The following is an 18,346-nucleotide window of genomic DNA, read 5'->3' as shown; positions in this document are numbered from 1 at the left end:
ATCCTCCTCTTCCTCTTCTCTGTGAAGGCCTAGGAGCAGACCTTATCCCCTGCTTCCCCCATTCTTGCCCCAAGGACAGTCTGTGCAGATCAGGAAGGGGCCTCGGTGGCTTGGGTTCAGTTACTCCGGGTCTGCACTCTCCTCGATTTCCATCTTTGCTTCTCTTTTAGCCCCGACTGCCTCATTCGGTCACGTGTTCTCTCTGTGGAGAGGTGGATCAGAATGAGGAGACCCAGGACTTTGAAAAGAAGCTCATGGAATGCTGCATCTGCAATGAGATCGTTCATCCTGGCTGCCTGCAGGTGAGCGAGCCCCTATTCTTTGGAGGTGGCGGGTTGGGGATTGCCAGTGGGAGTCATTTGTGTACTTGTGCGATGCAGAGGAGATCCATCATGACTTCCTATGGCTCGTTGCGCCCCATTGCGGTGGGTGTTGTGCTAATAACCCTGTAGGCGCTCTCATCTTCTGGTCCTGTTGGGTCTTTAGCCGTGCAGTCATAAACCCTAGGAACTGTGGTGAAAGCCAAGTTAGCCATTACCTTGCCTGGCTGGAAAATGGGAAATGAGGAACAGCAATGCCCTCAGAAGTTTAGATCCATTTGAAATGGCAGCATGAAGCTGGAGGGCTATGAGCATCCTAGGGCAAAGAATCTCTGAGTTGGAGGAGATCTCCAAAAGCCTCTGGTCCAGCTGCCACTCAAATAAGAAGCCTGTCTGTCTAGCACATTTCTGCAGTGGTCAGTGAGCCTCCCCTTGAAGACTTGCTGTGAAAGAGGCTCTGCAAGTATGATTCTTCTTCCCCAACATAGACCTTACATAGAAAATCCCTCTCGGCTAAATATCCCCAACTGAATCCTTACATGATGTAGTTTCCAGGCCTCTTGTCATCTTGGTTGACCACCTAATAATACTGTCCAGCTTGGCAGTACCGTTCCTAAACGATATCACCCAGAACTGAAGAGTGTCCCAGTTGTGGTCCAATCACACCCCATGAGGATAGTCTCATTGGAAAAGGTCAAGAATGAAAGGGAGGCCGTCTCTTTTGTATGTCCCTAATATCATCCCCAGCTCCTCAGGTAGATTCCGAAACCACCAGCAGTTGAGGAGTAACTAACTGTAGGATCTTCTCTGGCAAGCTCAAAATCTCCATGAACTGGATCCTTGCTGTTGGCTCAGCCAAAGAGATCGTGTCAGTCTATCTTATCTTTTTTTTTTTTAACCTTACTGCTTTAGAATGAATTCTATGTATTGGTTCCAAGGCAGAAGAACAGTAAGGGTGAGGCAATAGTGATAGGTGACTTGCCCAGGATCACACAGCTAGGAAGTGTCTGAAGCCACATTTGAACCCACCTCCCAACTCTAGGCTTGGCTCTGTATCCACTGAGCCATCTAGCTGCCCCTATGATTGTGTCTTTCTCATCATATTTACCAGAATTTTGACTTTGCCAAGAAAGGGACTTTTAGGAGGTTACTCCCAATCCAGTGATGATTGCAAAAGAGACAGGGTTCAAGGAGGAGGAGGATAATGATGATGATGGAGCCCTGCCTGTGTTTGCAGATGGATGGAGAAGGGCTGCTCAATGATGAGTTGCCTAATTGCTGGGAATGCCCAAAGTGCTACCAGGAGGACACCTCAGAGAAAGTGCAGGTGAGTGGCCACACACGGTTCTCTTTAAATGATCACGTTCAGATGGTTGCTCTGATGTGGGGAAAATTCTTGCACACTCATTTGAATGCCGTTGTGGGACTGGACGCTCTGCTTCTTGGAGGAAGCCAAAGCTGCCTATGAAGGGAAAAGGGTCCGATGTGGTTGGGGCATGGCCTTGAGGGCTGAGACCATGTAGCTCTTGATGGATGGTGGCCACCTCTGTGGTCCAGTTTTTACCATCCCCCCCAATGTGGCCTTTGTAGAGGAGTCCCTAGGTGAACCTCACCATCCTGCTGTTTTGTAAGGGATAGCTGTGCCAGGCTCTAGAGGAGCTGGGGAGCCAGGCCTGACGAGAAGATCCCAAGGGCCCGGGAGAAGAGCGTCTTCCCTTTGAGCTTCCGTCGCAAGGAAGGGAAGGCAGCGGTTCAGTTCAAGTAGGAACATCAGCTAAGCTGCCTTTTCACTGGGCCTCCTCGCACTTCACAAGTGCGCCTGAGATGGGCACTGCCCTCCATCCGTAGTGACCCGAGGAAGCGAAAGCACTGCAGAGTTCTGGCTTCAGTGCCAAGGTCCAACCTGATTCCCTGACAATAGTCTGGGAAAGGCCACGGTGGCTGAGGGACTGGGAGACCCTGGCGTTGGGTCTGGTCCTTCCGGCCTCTTGCCTTAGGGTTGACCTGACCAAGCCTTGCTTCCCAGGTTAGAACCTTGAGCCAAGTTTCAACTAATAGCGGCTCAGCTGCTGCTGCTGAGACGTGTCAGAGTGTTGGAGCGCTTCAAGCCTATCGGGGTGGAGCATCACAATAAATTTAGGGGACCGAATTGTGCCCAGCCTGTCTGCGTGGCCCGGGCTGCGTTATCTCAGGAGGCTGGTCCGGTCTCTAACATTCTAGGGGAGAAGCGAAGGCTCCCACAGGCAGGTTCCTCTCGTCCGCTGGGCCTGGGCATCAGCTGCTCATTAGAATAAAAAGGACTCCTCTTGGGCACCCAGGAACTCTTCTTGGTGGTCATTTGAAGCCCTGGAGTGAGGCTCCGTGGCGTAGTTGGGAAAGGCAAGGCACTAACTGCCTCTTCTTGGGCCTGTTTTGCAGAAGCGTAAAATGGACGACAGCGATGAGGATGTAGTCCAGGCCAAAGTCCTGCGGCCCCTGCGGAGCTGTGACGAGCCCCTCACCCCACCCCCGCACTCGCCCACTGCCATGCTCCAGCTCATCCATGACCCAGTGTCCCCTCGAGGCATGGTGACCCGCTCGTCTCCCGGAGCCGGCCCCAGCGACCACCACAGTGCCAGCCGGGACGAGCGCTTCAAACGGCGGCAGCTGCTGCGGCTTCAGGCCACAGAGCGAACGATGATGCGAGAAAAGGAGAACAACCCCAGTGGCAAGAAGGAGCTGTCTGAAGTCGAGAAGGCCAAAATCCGGGGCTCCTACCTCACGGTCACTCTGCAGAGGCCCACCAAAGAGCTGCACGGAACGTCCATCGTGCCCAAGCTGCAGGCCATCACAGCCTCCTCCACCAACCTCCGCCATTCGCCCCGGGTGCTGGTGCAGCACTGTCCGGCCCGAGCTCCCCAGCGTGGGGATGAGGAGGGCCTGGCCGGAGACGAGGACGAGGACGACGAGGAGGAGGACGAGGAGGACAGTGCGGAGGAGGGCGGGGCGGCCCGACTGAACGGGCGGGGCAGCTGGGCCCAGGACGGGGACGAGAGCTGGATGCAGCGTGAGGTCTGGATGTCCGTCTTCCGCTACCTCAGCCGCAGAGAACTTTGCGAGTGTATGCGGGTGTGCAAGACATGGTATAAATGGTGAGCATAGAGGTGCTGCCGGGACGGGCCGGGGGGACCGTTAGCTCCCCTCGGCTCTCCTCGGCCTTCTCCTCCTTTCTAGTGCAAGCCCTTTGCCTGTTTGGGAAGGGCGATCCCATGAGAAAGCCTCTTGTCTCAGGGACAGGCATGGCCTAGGCCGGCCCCCAGGGGTCAGGGAAGGGCGAGGAGGGGCCTTGGCCTGCCTTTCGCTGTGCTCCTCTCCACACTTTTTGCTCAGGCTGCAGCGTCCCAGAGCGGGGAACCTTAATTCATAGCATTTTCACAGGAAAACATCTGTGCCCCCTTCTCTAAGCAGTTCCAACGTAATTAATAACCTCGTGCCTCCTCGTCTCCGCCGAGCCTTCCATTTCATGTCCAATAATTCCTCCGTGGAAATAGCAGTCTTGTATGGAGCTCCTGGGCCTCTGTGTCCTTTCGGTCCAGACCACACAAGCTCTGTCTGGTTGGCCACTGACTCAGTAGTTCCTGTGGGCAGCCTTGGTTGTCCACAGGAAGATTCTTTTTTAACACCATTATGAGAATGGGATAGTCTAAAGGCAAAAGGATGGGGAATCCAAGAAACCTCCTCCTTGCTCCCACAAGGTAAAACTGATTCTTTGCAAACTGTTAGTGATTTTTCCTCAAACCCTCAGTGGCCTCCTTGGGCCTGAGACGTCGCCTCTTTTGCCATTAGGAGCAAGAGAAGGCTGTTTGCCTGTCTCTGTACCTTTAGGATCCAAGCAGATCAAGAAACATATTGCCCCCCCCCCCTTAAGTCTACTGTGCCCCCTCTGCTGCTCCAGTCCCAGCATGGGCCGATCCCTGGCAGTAAGAGAGTCAAATATTAAACTCTTCAGACAGCATGGCAGTGGCCAGCCTGGCTTCTCTACACTGAGGGAGTGAGCAGAGGAGGCCTCGTCTGGGTAGTGCCCAGGGCTGTGCCCACAGCCACAGCCACAGCTCACCCTGGGCTAGGGAGCTGCAGGGGGGGCCTGTGTACGAGCCTGCCTGATGAGCAGCTCCTCAACCCCCAGAGGGCTCGCGAGTCCCCTGACATCCGGAAGAGGAAGGCTTTCCAGAAGGACCGTCAGCTCCTCCGTCCCGGGGGAGTCCCTCAGAGGAAAGAGCTGGGTCCCCGTTGTAGATGGAGGAGCACAATGAAGGCCGTCCTAGGAAATGGAAGCCTTTGCTGTGTGAATTGAAATGGAAAGGGCAGTTCTGAAAGTGTTCTTTGAGGAGATCCTAAAGCCCCCCCTCCCGGGGCCGGCGGACTCCCACCTTGCAGGCACAGGAAGGCCTTTCATGGCAGAGCTTCTGGTGAGATGCGTGGCAGGGACTTGTGGCCTCTTGAGGGCAGCCAGTGGCTAACGTGTCTGGTTGGTTCTCTTCACCTTTTCCAGGTGCTGTGACAAGAGACTTTGGACAAAGATTGATTTGAGCAGGTGCAAGGCCATTGTCCCCCAGGCCCTGAGCGGCATCATCAAGAGGCAGCCGGTCAGCCTGGACCTCAGTTGGACCAACATCTCGAAAAAGCAGCTGACCTGGCTCGTCAACAGGCTTCCAGGTAGTAGACCCTGGTGGGATCGATGGGGGGGTTGTCTCTCGTTTGTGCTTCTTGAGCGTAAAATGGAGCTCTGAAGGCCTCCCCTTTGATCTCTCCAGGACTGTGTTATCTGCCTGATACTGAGGCCTCTCCCTAAGTGAGTGTCTAGCCGAGTGCTCCCTGCAGGGGAAACTGAGGCTGAACCGGACCCCCTTCTTTCTTTGCAGGCCTCAAAGATCTCCTCTTAGCAGGCTGCTCCTGGTCTGCAGTCTCTGCTCTCAGCACCTCCAGCTGCCCCCTTCTCAGGACCCTTGACCTTCGGTGGGCCGTGGGAATCAAGGACCCTCAGATTCGAGACTTGCTGACCCCACCAACCGATAAGCCTGGTAGGCATTGATCTGACCCATAGAGAAGAGACAGGGACCATTGGTTAGGGTGCCAGTGGGGATGAGCATTAGAACAGGGCAGCCTGAAGCCTTATGGAGCTGTTCTCAAAATTACGGGCTTAAATGCACCAAACATACAAGATGACAAAGGAAGCCAATTATCTTGAAAAGTAGTGAATCCCAAGATTTTTTTAATCTTTATTTTCTGTCTTGGAGTCAATATTGTGTATTGGTTCCAAGGCAGAAGAGCACTAAGGGCTATGCGGGGGGGGGGGGGGGGGGGGTGAAGTAACTTGCCCAGTCTTAAAGCTAGGAAATGTCTGAGGCCAGCTTGGAACCCAGGATGTCCCGTCTCTAGGCCTCGTTCTCAATCCCCTGAGCCACCCAGCTCTGCCCCCCCCCCCCCCCCCCCCCATCACGGTATTTTTAAAACAATTTGAGGGCTCGGATTCAGGTCCTCTTCATTAAAGATCTGCCTGGTATTGGCTGCTGGTTTTGTCCCTGTTGCAGCAGCTTAGAATCTGTGGTCCTCTTGGTGATAGACAGAGACAGCCATGACGGCCAGGTTGGAAGGACTCACAAGTAAATATTTGGGTACAGAAGCCGTTTATTTTGAGGGTCGACAGAGACTTTGTGCCTCTGGCGGACTTCGTGTCTGTAGAGATGATGGAACAGGAGCAGAGGTTTGGGAGGCCTTCAGACGTGCCCTGTTCATGGGCAGAGCGAGGCACTGGACCCCCTCCCGTGTTGGGGCCCAGAGATTGCTCTTCCTCAGTATGTGGACGCCTCCCAGGGCTCGGGGGCTGCTCTCAGCTGGGATCTGCTGGAGCAGAGGGGGAAATGCAGGCGCGGAGCCGTGGCGAAGGGCTTGAGCCCCTCGTGTCCCCACAGGTCAGGACAATCGCAGCAAGCTCCGGAACATGACCGATTTTCGGCTGGCCGGCCTGGACATCACGGATGCCACCCTCCGCCTCATCATCCGACACATGCCGCTCCTGTCTCGACTCGACCTTAGTCACTGCAGCCACCTTACGGATCAGTCGTCCAATCTGCTCACGGCCGTCGGCTCTTCCACACGCAACTCCCTCACGGAAATCAATATGGCGGGTATGTCTGTCCCCGGCTCCCCCCAGGGGGAGGTTCCTGGGCAGCGCAGAGCTGGCGGGGGCCGGGGCCGGGGCCGCCCTCTGAGCCGCTCTTTGTACGCAGGTTGCAATAAGCTGACGGACCAGTCCCTGTTGTATCTACGGCGCATCTCCAACGTCACCCTGATCGACCTTCGAGGCTGCAAGCAGATCACGCGGAAGGCCTGCGAGCATTTCATCTCTGACCTGTCCATCAACAGCCTCTACTGCCTGTCTGATGAGAAGTTGATCCAGAAGATCAGCTAAAACCCACTCAGCCCCAGACTGAACAGGAAACAGAACCCCCCTCCCACTCCCCACTGCGGAGAGCTGCTCCCCCATTCTGCACGGGCTTCGAGGCCGGCCTCCCGCTCCCCACTGCGGAGAGCTGCTCCCCCATTCGGCGCGGGCTTCGAGGCCGGCCTCCCGCTCCCTCCGCTCTCCCATCCCGGCCCCTTCTGGCACAGCAGGACGGGGCAGAGCGGGTGTTCCTGCCGCACGGTCCCACTGGCTGAGCACGAGGATGACCGAGCTGCTCCCTGCTCTCCTTCCTCCCCTCCCTGCTTCCTTTCCTCCCTCTGACGAAAAAGGGAGACGACACCACAGGCGGTGCTGTTGAGGTGCTGACTCGGAGACCAAGCTCGCGGTTTGGGGTGCTGTGCCGAACCCCCTCCCCCTCTCCCAGCAGGGCCTGGGCCTGAGCGTGGCCCCTGGGAAAGGGGCCCAGCCTCAGAAGCTAGACTTTGCTGGGCGCTCGGCCCTGCCCAGCCGCGCCAAGGCCAGGCCTGCGATCACACTGGTGCTGTTGAATTTCCAGAGCCCCCGCCCTCTGCACCTTGGCCCGTCCCAGGCTCCCGGCTCGACAAACACTGTCCCCTGTACTTTGGCCGAGTCCACGTCAGATTGCTGTGCACTTAATTGGGCCGCTGCCCCGTGGACGCGCCGGGGCTCTTGGGACGAGCGGGCAGGCCCCCCACGGCCCCCTGCTGAAGGCCCTCCTCCCGCCCCGAGCTTCTTTTCTCTCTTTCTCAAGGGGGCTTTCCCTGGGTGTGTGTGCTTGGAGGGAGCGGGTGGGGGGTGGGGGGAGAACGAGGGCCAGACGTGGTCCCTGCTCTGCCGACTGCCTGCGAGGGTCTTGTCTTGTGTATAGTCTGGTGACGCAATCCTTGTTCTTCAGCTTAGAGATAGACTGCGCTTCGGCTCTCCCCCCCACAGCGCTAGGCGCCTGGCCCCCGCCCCGGGGCCGGGGGTCCGCACGGGCCCGCGTGTAGGCGCCGGGGAGGGCCGGGGTCAGCGTGCGCCCCCTGCCCGCCGTGCCCGTCAGCTGCCCTCCCCGCCCCCTTTCTTTTGCATTGAGCAGGCCGGTCCAAAGATCCTCTCTCGGGCAGCAGAGAGCTTTTTGCACTTTAAAAAGAAAGAAAAGGTCGTGATTTCTTTTTGGGTCAATGTGGACGTGAGAGAGGAGGTGCTCACAGCAGCCGCCCTGGCAAGAGCTTACAATGTTATACGCAAATTTGCACTCTGCTCCCCAGTCTGTAAGGATGTTGATAGATAGCACAACCCGGTCCCCTTCCTTCCCGCCTCCCCTGCAGGCCCAGGCCTTCCCCTCGCCCTGCGCCGCCCTGCCCGCGGGAGGGAGGGAAGAGGAGCCCAGGCCAGGCGCCGCCTGCACCCTCGCTCTTCCCGAAGCAGGAGCGGGCGCAAGGGCTCCCCGGGGGGCGGTCGCCGCCGTGCCCACCTTTGACTCCTGTCTTCCAGGAAGAAGAGGCTCGGGAGGGGGTGGCAGCCCGTGGCACGGCTCCCGGCTGATTGGCAGTGTGCCCCCTTCAGCCCTGGCCCCCACCCCGGGCAGAGGCCATGTCAGGGACTTGATTCCAGAGTGCCTCCGTAGGGGAACTTCTCGGTAAAGAAGCCTGGGTATCGAGCAAAAACCTTTCTTATTAATATTATTATTGCTAATGACCTAGAATTGGAAGCTTCCTGCCTTTTTTGGTTGCTCCTGTGGAAAATACTGAAAGAAGACTTACTGTTTGTTTGTTTTTTGCCTTTTTGTGAAAGGGGAGGTGGAGAGACCCCCTCGCAGCAGGGATTGTGCCGGGAGAGTGCCTCTGACTCGGGGGCGCCGTGGCCCCCAGACCCATTTCCAAGCTGACCGGGGACTTGTCATGTTCAGCTTGGAAACGCGGAAGCATTTTCCCGTGCACAGAAATCAGGAATGGGAGCACACGAGCTTCCGCAGGCAGGCAGACACATTCCCCCTGCTGGGTTAGCTCTCATTGGGGGAGAAGAAGGGGGGGACAGGGGCCGCTCCCTGCCAGGCCGGCGCCGGCGGCAGGTCTTGAGCTGCCACATCAGGGCCGGGGAGGGAAAAGGGCCTTCAGTCACGGGGCTCCCCCGGAAGCCCACACCTGGCTCCAGAGACAGCAGGGCGAGGCGCCGCCCCGGGCCCAGCCCCGGCCTCTGGCCTCCCTCCACCTTTCTGAGCACGGGGCTGACAACCACAGAGGAAAGGAAGAAAAATGATATATATATATAAATATATATATAATATAAAATCACTTGGTGATTCAAAATAACTGCTCCATAAATAAAACTCCTAAAGTCACTATGTTTAAAGGGTTTGGTCGTGCTTTTTGTTTCCCGGAGAAATATTGTAAATATCTATTTTTTGTTGCTGATTTAGAGTCAATCTCCACTGTTGTGCTAAGAATTTAAATTAAATGTAAGCATTAAAGGGGATAAGGCGTCTTTGGCATCTCCGTGAACACCGGGGCTTCTTGGGGCGGGGCGGGGCCCGGAAGGAGGGGGAGCGGCTGGCAGGCGGCCCTCACTGGGTCCCGGAGAAGAGCGAGGCCGCCTGCTCTTGCTATTACAGGGATGGGAGATATTTGTGTAATAAATTTTAAGATGGAAAAGAACTCTAATGGAACATTTTTATTCAGGTGAGGGTTCTCGGAGGCTATCGGGGTTTTCGTTTGTTTGTTTGGGGGATTGAATAAAAGAACAGTTTTTAAAATTCTGCCTGTGACGGTGTGTGCGTGTGTATGGCAGGGAGAGGCCCGCTCCGGCTCGCCATGCCTCCTCCTTCCATGCTGACCAAGGCAGGGCCCAGTGACTGGGGGCCATTGGGACCCCGTCCGGAGGGCCGGGCGGGCCAGGTCAGACGGCCTTGAGCCTGCTCGGGGAGCTTGGGGTCAAGGCCTGTCCAAATGGCCTTGGTTCCGCCGGCTAGATTTCAAGCCTGCCCCCGGCGGTTCTGGGGAGGCCTTTGGGCTCCAGGGTTCCTCTGTTCCAGATGCTTGTTCAAGTGGGAGAGACCCGGGCGGAGCCACAGATGAGGAAACCGAGGCAGAAGATAACCAGGTTTTCTGAGGGCTCAGTGTGGCCTTTTAATGCTGAGAAGTGAGACAAATTAGGGAGCAAAAGACGAGGGTCTGGAGGGGACCGTCATGGGGAAACTGAGGGCACAAAACTAGGGTCTTGGGTGGGGAGCAAAGATCCTGGTGCTCTTGGAAGGTCCCTGGGGGGTGCCGCTCGGGACTGATGGCGAGGGCGGCCCCATCTGTGCCTCAGGACCCAGGGGCCCCCTCAAGGGAGTGCCGGGCCCTTCCACCAGGGCTGAGCAGCCGAGGGGGAGGCCGCCCCTTGCCAACCCCCAGCCTCTGGGCCCGGGCCGGAAAGAAACATCTGCTCCAGGTGCCCGCCCGGCCGCCCAGCCGCAGTGAGGTGGAGCCCCGCCCGCGCCAGCCCCGCTGACGTCAATTTCCCCATCCACACACTGCGGCAAAGCCCCAGCCGCAGTGGGGCGGCAGCGTGGGAGACCCACCCCGCGGCAGCCTTCCGCCCCGCCTTTTCCCAGGGTGATCGCTGCAAGCTGGCCACGGGCTGAGGCACCGGGGGGGGGGGCAGGAAACCGAGCCAGCCAGGCCGGGATTGCTGGGGCGCCCCGAGACACCTGCCTGCGCAGACAGCCGCGGGGACGGGCTGGGGAGGGCTTCTGGCCTCTTCCGGGAAGCCCCAGGCTGTGAGGCGTGCCCGGGACAGAACGGCCAGACTGGGCTGACGGCGGCGGGCCAGGGAGCAGGCTGGGGCCTTGCGGGGGAGGCACGTCCGCGGGCCGAGGACCAGTTCAGCCGGCTGGAGGGAGGCTGGCCACCGGCTCCGACCCGTTCCCCCGGCTTGGGAGTTGCCTTGCCGGCCTCCTGGGGAGCATGCGCACCGCCCGCCTGCCGGCCACCGAAGGGAAAAGGGCTCCGACTTGGAGGGGCTGCCTGTTGGGGCTCCCGGCTCTCCCGGGCCCCTTCCCCTCGCGGCTCATCTCCCTAGGGTGGGGATGTCACTTCCCCTCCCCCAGGCAGGTGCCACCCACACCTGGCCACACTGGCAGCGCCGGCCTGCGGCCGGTGACTCCCTCCCAGAGCCTCGCCCCTCCCTCCCCCTCCTCTCCATAGCTCAGAGGCCTTGGCCCCCCGTCCAGCGACCCGTCTGCCCCTGAAGTCCTTCCCAAATCACACACCCTTCTGTCAGCTCAGGCAACCCTATCTCCTCCGGCAGACCAGCACCCTGGCCACCCTGCCTCCCTCACTTGGCTTCAGCCTCTCCCTGGCTACTGGCTCCATGCCCAAGCATCCTCCACCCTCCAAAAACCTCACTTGACCCTTGATTGTTCTATAGCTCTTCTCCTCCTCCTCCTCTTCTCTTCTTTCTTCCTCCTCTTCTTTCTTCTTCCACCTTTTCCTCTTTCCTTCTCTTCTTCTTCCTTTTCTTCTTCCACCTCTTCCTCCTTCCTCTTCTTCCTTCCTCTTCCTCCTCTTCTTTCACCTCTTTCCTCATCCTCCTCCTTTTCTTTCTTTTTCCTCTTCTTTCTTCTTCCACCTCTTCCTCCTTCCTCTTCTTCCTCCTCTTCCCCCTCTTCTTTCTTCTTCCTCCTTCCTCCTCTTCTTTCTTCTTCCTCTTCTTTCTTCCTCCTCCTCCTCCTCCCCCTTCTCCTCCACCTCCTCTCAGCCCTTTGGTCCCCACATCATCTGGGAGCCATCTATGTATATCTTTCTAGATTATGTCTTTCTCGTTTCCATTATTCAGTTCATTCTCTGGAGGTGACATTCACTAGTTATCCTCCAAGTATTCAATCTGTTGTAGCCATGAATGAGTTTCTCTTGGTCTGACTCATTTTGCTGCTCACTCTCTCATTTAGTTCTTTCCAAGTTGTTGGTTTTTTAATTAGCCTGCCCTGTCATAATCATCTACCACAATTTGCTTAGCCATTATGCCCCAATTAATGGACAACCCCTTGACTTCCAGTTCTTTGCCACCATAAAGAAAGCCACTGTACATACTTTGGACCATAGAGGTTCTTTACCATTTCCCCTGATCTCTGGGGTTGAGAAACAGCCCCAGCAATGGTATTGCTGGCTCTCAGGATATCCACAAATTTTGAACTCTCTGGGTATGATTCAGAATTGCTCTCCAGAATTTAGTTCACAGCTCCACCAACAATGTATTAGTGTCCCCATGTTTCCACATCCCTTCCAACATTTGTCACTTTGCCCTTTCGTCATGTTAGCTAAGTTGATGGGTGTGAGGTGATATCTCAGATGTGTTTTGGTTTGAATTTCTCAAGTGAGTAGTGATTTGGAGCATTTTTTCCTATTCCTACATTTGACTTCAATTTCTTCATCTGAAAATTGTTTGTTCGTATCTTTCAATGACAGCCTGTGTCTCTTCTGCCGTTTTTGGCTAAACTCCCTGAGAGGGAAAGGGGAAAAACTTGTATTAAGCAGCTATGAGCAGCTGAGCTAAGCACCATATAGACATCCTCTTATTTGATCCTCACAACACTGGTAATTAGGGCAAAAATTAAAATTAAATATTAAAAATAAAAATATTATATTTTTGGAGGTTTATTAAATGATCATTAGAAATCAAGGAATAAAGAGGATACAAAATAAAAACCACATACCCATGGCTAAATCAGCCATTTCAAAATCCCTGCCTTAGACCTCCACCATATTCACTGTTTGCCAAAGAAAGAAAGCAGGAAGGACTGCCCATTGGATAGTTATTCTTGGTCTACAGGAAGTATGTAATGACAAGAAGTCAGTGGGTTCCTGGGAAATGTAGTTCTTTTTTTAGGGTAACAGATTTACAATTATGCTATAGATGCTATTATTATCCCCATTTTATAGTCAAGGATATTTGAGGCAAACAGAGGGGAAGTGACATGCCCAGGGTCATGCAGCTAGCAAATACCAAGTCTTCTTGACTCCAAGTCCAACATTCTGCTGGCCTCTGGGCTATCTCCTCTCAGTCTCCTCAACTCTCCACAGTCTGCTTTCTGACTTCAACATTCAACCAAAACTATTCTCTCCCAAGTTACTAATAACCTCTAAAAAACAAAAAAAAAATCCCTCACCTTCTGTCTCAGAATCAATACTGAGGATGAGTTCCAAGGCAGAAAAATGGTTAGGGCAAGGCAATGGAGGTTAAGTTACTTGCCCAGGGTTACCCCAGTAGAAAGTGTCCACCCAGAATCACCTCCCAGGCCTGTGTGGGAATCCAATGAGATAATCATTAGAAGATGTTCGGGCTATGGAAATGGTAACTATTGTCGTTCGGTTCTTTTTCAGTCATTTCTGACCTCATTTGGGATTTTTTTGTCAAAGATCTTAGAGGGGTTGGCCATTTCCTTCTCCAGCTCATTTGTCAGATGAGGAAACTGAGGCAAACAGGGCTAAGTGACTTGCCCAGGGTCACAAAGCCAGAAAATGTCTGAGTTCAGATTGGAACCCAGGACCTTCCAAGGTGAGCCTAAGCCTGGGGTTTGGCCTACTTCTCTTCTGTTGTGCTTTCCTGATCTTAGGGAAACAGATTCCTGCCCCATCATGGATGTTTCAGGACTTGGAGGTGGCTCCTTTGAGTTACAGAGCTCAGGAGGTTCTGAGTGGTTTTAGTTGGAGCTAACAGTGACATGGGGAGAAGTCCCCAGTCACTAGTCCAGTGGGCTTAGAGAAGATACTCTTTTCTTGTTGGAATATCTTGTTGAAGAAGCTACCACCAAGAGGCTGGATGCAGGATTGGCCCATTTTACCAGAAGACATAGACTGGGAATTGTTTGGCCAGGACAGAACTGAAGTGAAAGATAAGATGCCTAATCATCAGTCTTGCAAACTACTTTATGTTCTGATTAATTTAAGAATCAGTCCCTATCAGGCCTAGAGATGGAAGGTCCTGGGTTAAAGTCTGGCCTCAGACACTTCCTAGCTTTGTGACCCTGGGTGAGTCACTTAACCTCCATGGCCTTGCACGTATCACTCTTCTGCCTTGGAACCCATACACAGTATTGATTCTAAGATGGAAGGTAAGGGTTTAAAAAATAAACACAGAGATAGATATTTGTCCTAGGGGCAACGGGGGGGGGGGCACCAGAAGATATTATAGGGGTGTCACATGGTTTCCTAGGTTAAGGAAAATTATTTTGGTGACAGAATGTAGGGTGGGTTTGAGCAGGGAGAGACCTGAGCCTAATTAAGAAACTTGTAATAATCTAGGTAAGAGGTGACAAGGGCCTGAACTAAGGTGGGAGCTGTGTGAGTGAAGAAAAGGGGTTGGATATTAAAGATGTGAAAATAGAAACAGCAATGCATGGCAACTTGGGGAAAATGTGAATGGAGGAAGAGTTGGGAGATGGGTACCACACTGTAGTTATAAATTAAGGACACCAGAAGGAGTCTGGTGCCTTCAACAAAAGAGGGGAGTTTTAGGAAGAAATATACCCTGAAATTTACTCAGCAAGGCAAGGGTAGGCATAACTGGAACATCACAGTTCACTCCTACTGCATCTCCCCACCAAAGTGCTCTTTTGGCACACAGCTCCCTTTTACAGGATACTGATAAAGTGTTACACTCTTTTAGTAACATTAAACTAGGGCCATCAGCATGGGCTGTACATATAGTTCATAACTACCCTTCCAAGGGCAAAACTACTATGATCCTGGACCTTGCAAAAGCTGGAGCCTGATGTAGGGACTTCTGCAGTTATATGGATCATCAGTTTTTCTCTTTGACATCTAATCAGTTTAAACTTCCTCAATCTCATTAATATCAGTGATTAGTACTCTATAACTATGGAACCAATTAACATGAATGATTGGGGGTTTGAGGTTGTTTTTTACAAAAGGGAAGATTTACTGAGAAGAGGGCAGAAGCATAACCATTTCCCTCAGCTCCCCAGGTTATGGTCCCCTCGAGAACATCTCAGAGCCTGGGAGACTTGGCTCAGATTTATGGTTGTTGCAAAGCATTTACCCAATCTAAGTTTGTTTCCAAATGCAGCACAGGCCCCTGAGGATCTGGACCCAACTGACTGTTTAAGATCTACTGATAAACTATTGTTCCTTACCTGGCTTGGCCAGCCCAAAGCTCAGGCATGGACCACCTTTTTTACATGGGGTTTTTCTCAACTCCAAGTTGCTGTCTTGTTCAGTCATTTCGACCCTTCATAACTCCATTGCGGGGTTTTCTTGACAGAGACACTGGAAAAGTTGGCCATTTCCTTCTCCAGCTAATTTTACATGTGAGGAAACTGAGGCAAACAGGGTGAAGCGACCTGCCCAGGGTCACACAGCTAGTAAGTTGTGAGGCTGGATTTGAATTCCGGACGATGAAGCTCTCTGATTCCGGGCCCATTACTCTACACACTTTGGAGTCAGTAGGCAGCTGTATCTCCCTCCAAAATCACCCATATATTGGGCCCATGCTTTTACATATATACAATGTGTGGACTAGTATGTGTTGTGTGGTTTTCCCCTGATAGAAGGTGAACTCCTTGAGGAAAGCATTTGTGTCCTCAGGCTTGGCACAGGGCAGTCACTTAATGAATGAATGCTTATCTATTGATTGAACCCTAGATAATCTCTGAGGTCCCGTCCAATTCTAAATCTGTAATCCCAAATTCTTCCTTCCCTTGATCTCAGTTTCCCCATCTGTAAAATGAGGGAATTGAACTGGATATTCCAAAGAACTTTCCAGAGTGGGTGAAGTTTCCACCAAAGGGCTCCATAAACTCGGAATTTATGATTTCCCATTTGATTTTTTCTCATTTGGCGAGTTTTCTGCTGACGGTTCCTAAATTTGGAATCTTACAAATCAAATCAGATAAGGATTGGATCAGAACAGTCCTGAGGGACTCATAAGAAAGAAGCTCTCCACATCCAGAGGAAGAACTGTGGGAGCGGAAACACAGGAGAAAAACACCTGCCTGGTCACATGGGTCCAGGGGATAGGATGGGGGATGGAGACTCTAAAGGATCACCCTAGTGCAATTATCAGTAATACGGAACTAGGTCTGCATCAATGACACATGTAAACCCAGGGGAATTGCATGTCAGCTATGGGAGGGGGAGGGAAAGAACATGAATCTTGTAACCATGGAAAAATATTCTAACTTAATTAATTAAATAAAAATGTCCCCCCCCAAATAAAATAAAAATCCTTTCCACTTTTCGGGAAAAACAAATAAATAAATAAATGAAGTAAGGATGGGGTCACCGCACACGTCAGCCAAAATAACCCCCATGGGGAAAGGCTACTGGAAGTCTCCAGAATTCAGAGCTGACTAGCTTGGAAATGGTCTTAAGGGAGTCAAAAAGTACTTAGGTAAAGAGGACTGGCCGGTTGCAGGCTAGGGAGGATTCCAAACAGCCTTTAGCAAGAACTGGACAGCCAAAGATGGAGGATAAATCCCAGTCCCTGTGACATGCCCTGGGGCAGTTGTTGAGTTGTTTTTCAGGCAAGTTCAACTCTCCAGGACCCCATTTGAGGTTTTCTTGGGGAAGGTACTGGAGTGATTGGCCATTTCCTTCTCCAGCCCATTTTACAAATGTGGAAACAGAGGCAAACAGGGTGAAATGACTTGCCCAAGGTCACACAACTAGTAAGAGTCTGGGGCTGAATTTGAACTCACAGAGTTCCCGACTATAGACCCAACAGTCTAGCTACTGTAGGAGATAGTTTTATTAAGCGTAAGCGACTGGATTAAGACAGGAACAAAGCGAGAAGAGGAAGGGGGGCCCCTTCAGCCCCGCCTGGATTTACAGAAAAGGATGTCCGGCTGAGCACGTGTCACTCATCTCTTCCCGGCAATAAGGACCCAACTTAAAGGAGGCTGACGAGGGAGGTCTAGCTGGGCCAGCCCTCCAGCCTTCTCTCCCAAGGGTGATATTTGCCCATATTCACCGCCCAGGGCCAGGGCCGGCTCTGCTTGTCCATTGGTTCATTGGAAAATAACAGGAATAGCCTCGGGCCGGCCCCAATCCCAAGTATTTTATGCTGGCTGCCATTCTTTCCCCCAGTTACCTGTGAAAACAACTTTGATCATTCCAAATCCACAGTTCTGGGTTCCAGATTCCCTCCCCAGGAGCGAAGCCATTTCATGGGGCTGAACACGCCGTGTTTTAAGATGTGGAAAGAATGTATTATATAGTATTTGTAATGGAATTATGGGCTGTGCTATAACATAGATTATGGCATGAATGCAATAATATAATAAACTAAAATCCTTATCTTCCAAAATAAAAAAATAGTGAGAACAGCATTGTTTTATGTTTTAGAATTTATTAGTATTTTCAATAAAACCCCCATCTTCCGTTTGAGGATCAATACTGTGTATGTCCCAAGGCAGAAGAGCAGGAAGGGCTAGGCAGTGGGGTCAAGTGACTTGTCTAGGGTCAATCAGCTAGGAAGTATCAGAGGTCAGTTTGTTCCAAGGCAGAAGAGCAGGAAGGGCTAGGCAATGGGGTCAAGTGACTTGTCTAGGGTCACTCAGCTAGGAAGTATCAGAGGTCAGTTTGTTCCAAGGCAGAAGAGCAGGAAGGGCTAGGCAATGGGGTCAAGTGACTTGTCTAGGGTCACTCAGCTAGGAAGTATCAGAGGTCAGTTTGTTCCAAGGCAGAAGAGCAGGAAGGGCTAGGCAATGGGGTCAAGTGACTTGTCCAGGGTCACTCAGCTAGGAAGTATCGAGGTCGCATTTGAACCCAGGACCTCCCATCTCCAGGCTTGGCTCCCTATCCCCAGTCATCCAGCTGCCTCCTGTGAAGGGAATTCAGTGCCAAACAGAGAATTTTATGTTTGATCAAGGAGGTGAGAGAGAGCTGGGGACTGCCTGAGTCCGACATTGGCGTCTGACGGGAGGATGGACTGGAGTGGAGAGGGGGCTTGAGGCAGAGACCAGTTTGAAGTCCAGGCGAGAGATGATGAGGGGCTGAGCTAGGATTCTGGTTATTCGGGAGGTCCTGATAGGTGGCACAGTGGATGAAGCACCAAGCCCGAGACAGAAAGACTCGAGTTTGAAACCAGCCTAAGATACTTAGCTTTGTGACCCTGGACGAATCACTTGACCTCGTTTGCCTCAGTTTCCCCATCTGTAAAATTAGTTGGAGAATGGCAAACCACTCCAGTATCTTTGCCAAGAGTACCCCAAATACAGTCAGAGAATTGGACATGACTGAAAACCAACTGAAGGCAGAGATGACAAGATTTGTCAACTCTGTCCTTGTTCTTCTCCTCCCTCATCTGACTGTTCTTTCTCTGTCTCCTTTGGCAGATCCTCCCCCAGGATGGGCTGCCCACAGGGCTCTGTGTTGGCCCCTCTTCTCTCCCCCCTCATCATTTGATTAGGTGACTTCATCAGCATGTATGGGTGGAGTCAGCTTGTTCAGGGGTGTCCTTTCTGTTGATTTCTCTCCTTTCACCTCCATCAACCTCTTGGGCCCCCAGACATCTTAAAACCAACAGATCTCATTCTTTTTGCCCCCAAACTCCCCTATTAGCAGCTCAGTTTCCTGGG

The 18,346-nt window shown here is 52.9% G+C and overlaps 1 protein-coding gene across 7 annotated transcripts in view; it reads left to right on the top strand.

The window, feature by feature from the left end:
• The window catches only part of KDM2A (lysine demethylase 2A), a 93,313-nt gene extending 83,790 nt beyond the window's left edge, over window positions 1–9,523 (top strand). For all 7 annotated transcript variants that reach the window (XM_007502645.3, XM_007502644.3, XM_007502642.3 and 4 more), the window contains 7 exons: window positions 171–302; window positions 1,558–1,647; window positions 2,739–3,451; window positions 4,852–5,015; window positions 5,222–5,380; window positions 6,272–6,487; window positions 6,590–9,523. In XM_007502645.3, coding sequence (XP_007502707.1) covers window positions 171–302; window positions 1,558–1,647; window positions 2,739–3,451; window positions 4,852–5,015; window positions 5,222–5,380; window positions 6,272–6,487; window positions 6,590–6,771 — 1,656 coding nt within the window. In that variant the 3' untranslated portion in view covers window positions 6,772–9,523. The remainder of the gene's footprint in view (window positions 1–170; window positions 303–1,557; window positions 1,648–2,738; window positions 3,452–4,851; window positions 5,016–5,221; window positions 5,381–6,271; window positions 6,488–6,589) is intronic.
• Window positions 9,524–18,346: the final 8,823 nt, after the last annotated feature.

This window comes from Monodelphis domestica, chromosome 6 (genome assembly GCF_027887165.1).
Source record: "Monodelphis domestica isolate mMonDom1 chromosome 6, mMonDom1.pri, whole genome shotgun sequence".
In the NCBI taxonomy this organism is placed as follows: Eukaryota; Metazoa; Chordata; class Mammalia; order Didelphimorphia; family Didelphidae; genus Monodelphis; species Monodelphis domestica.
Note: the sequence above shows the minus strand (reverse complement) of the source record. Positions and strands in the feature narration are given on the sequence as shown.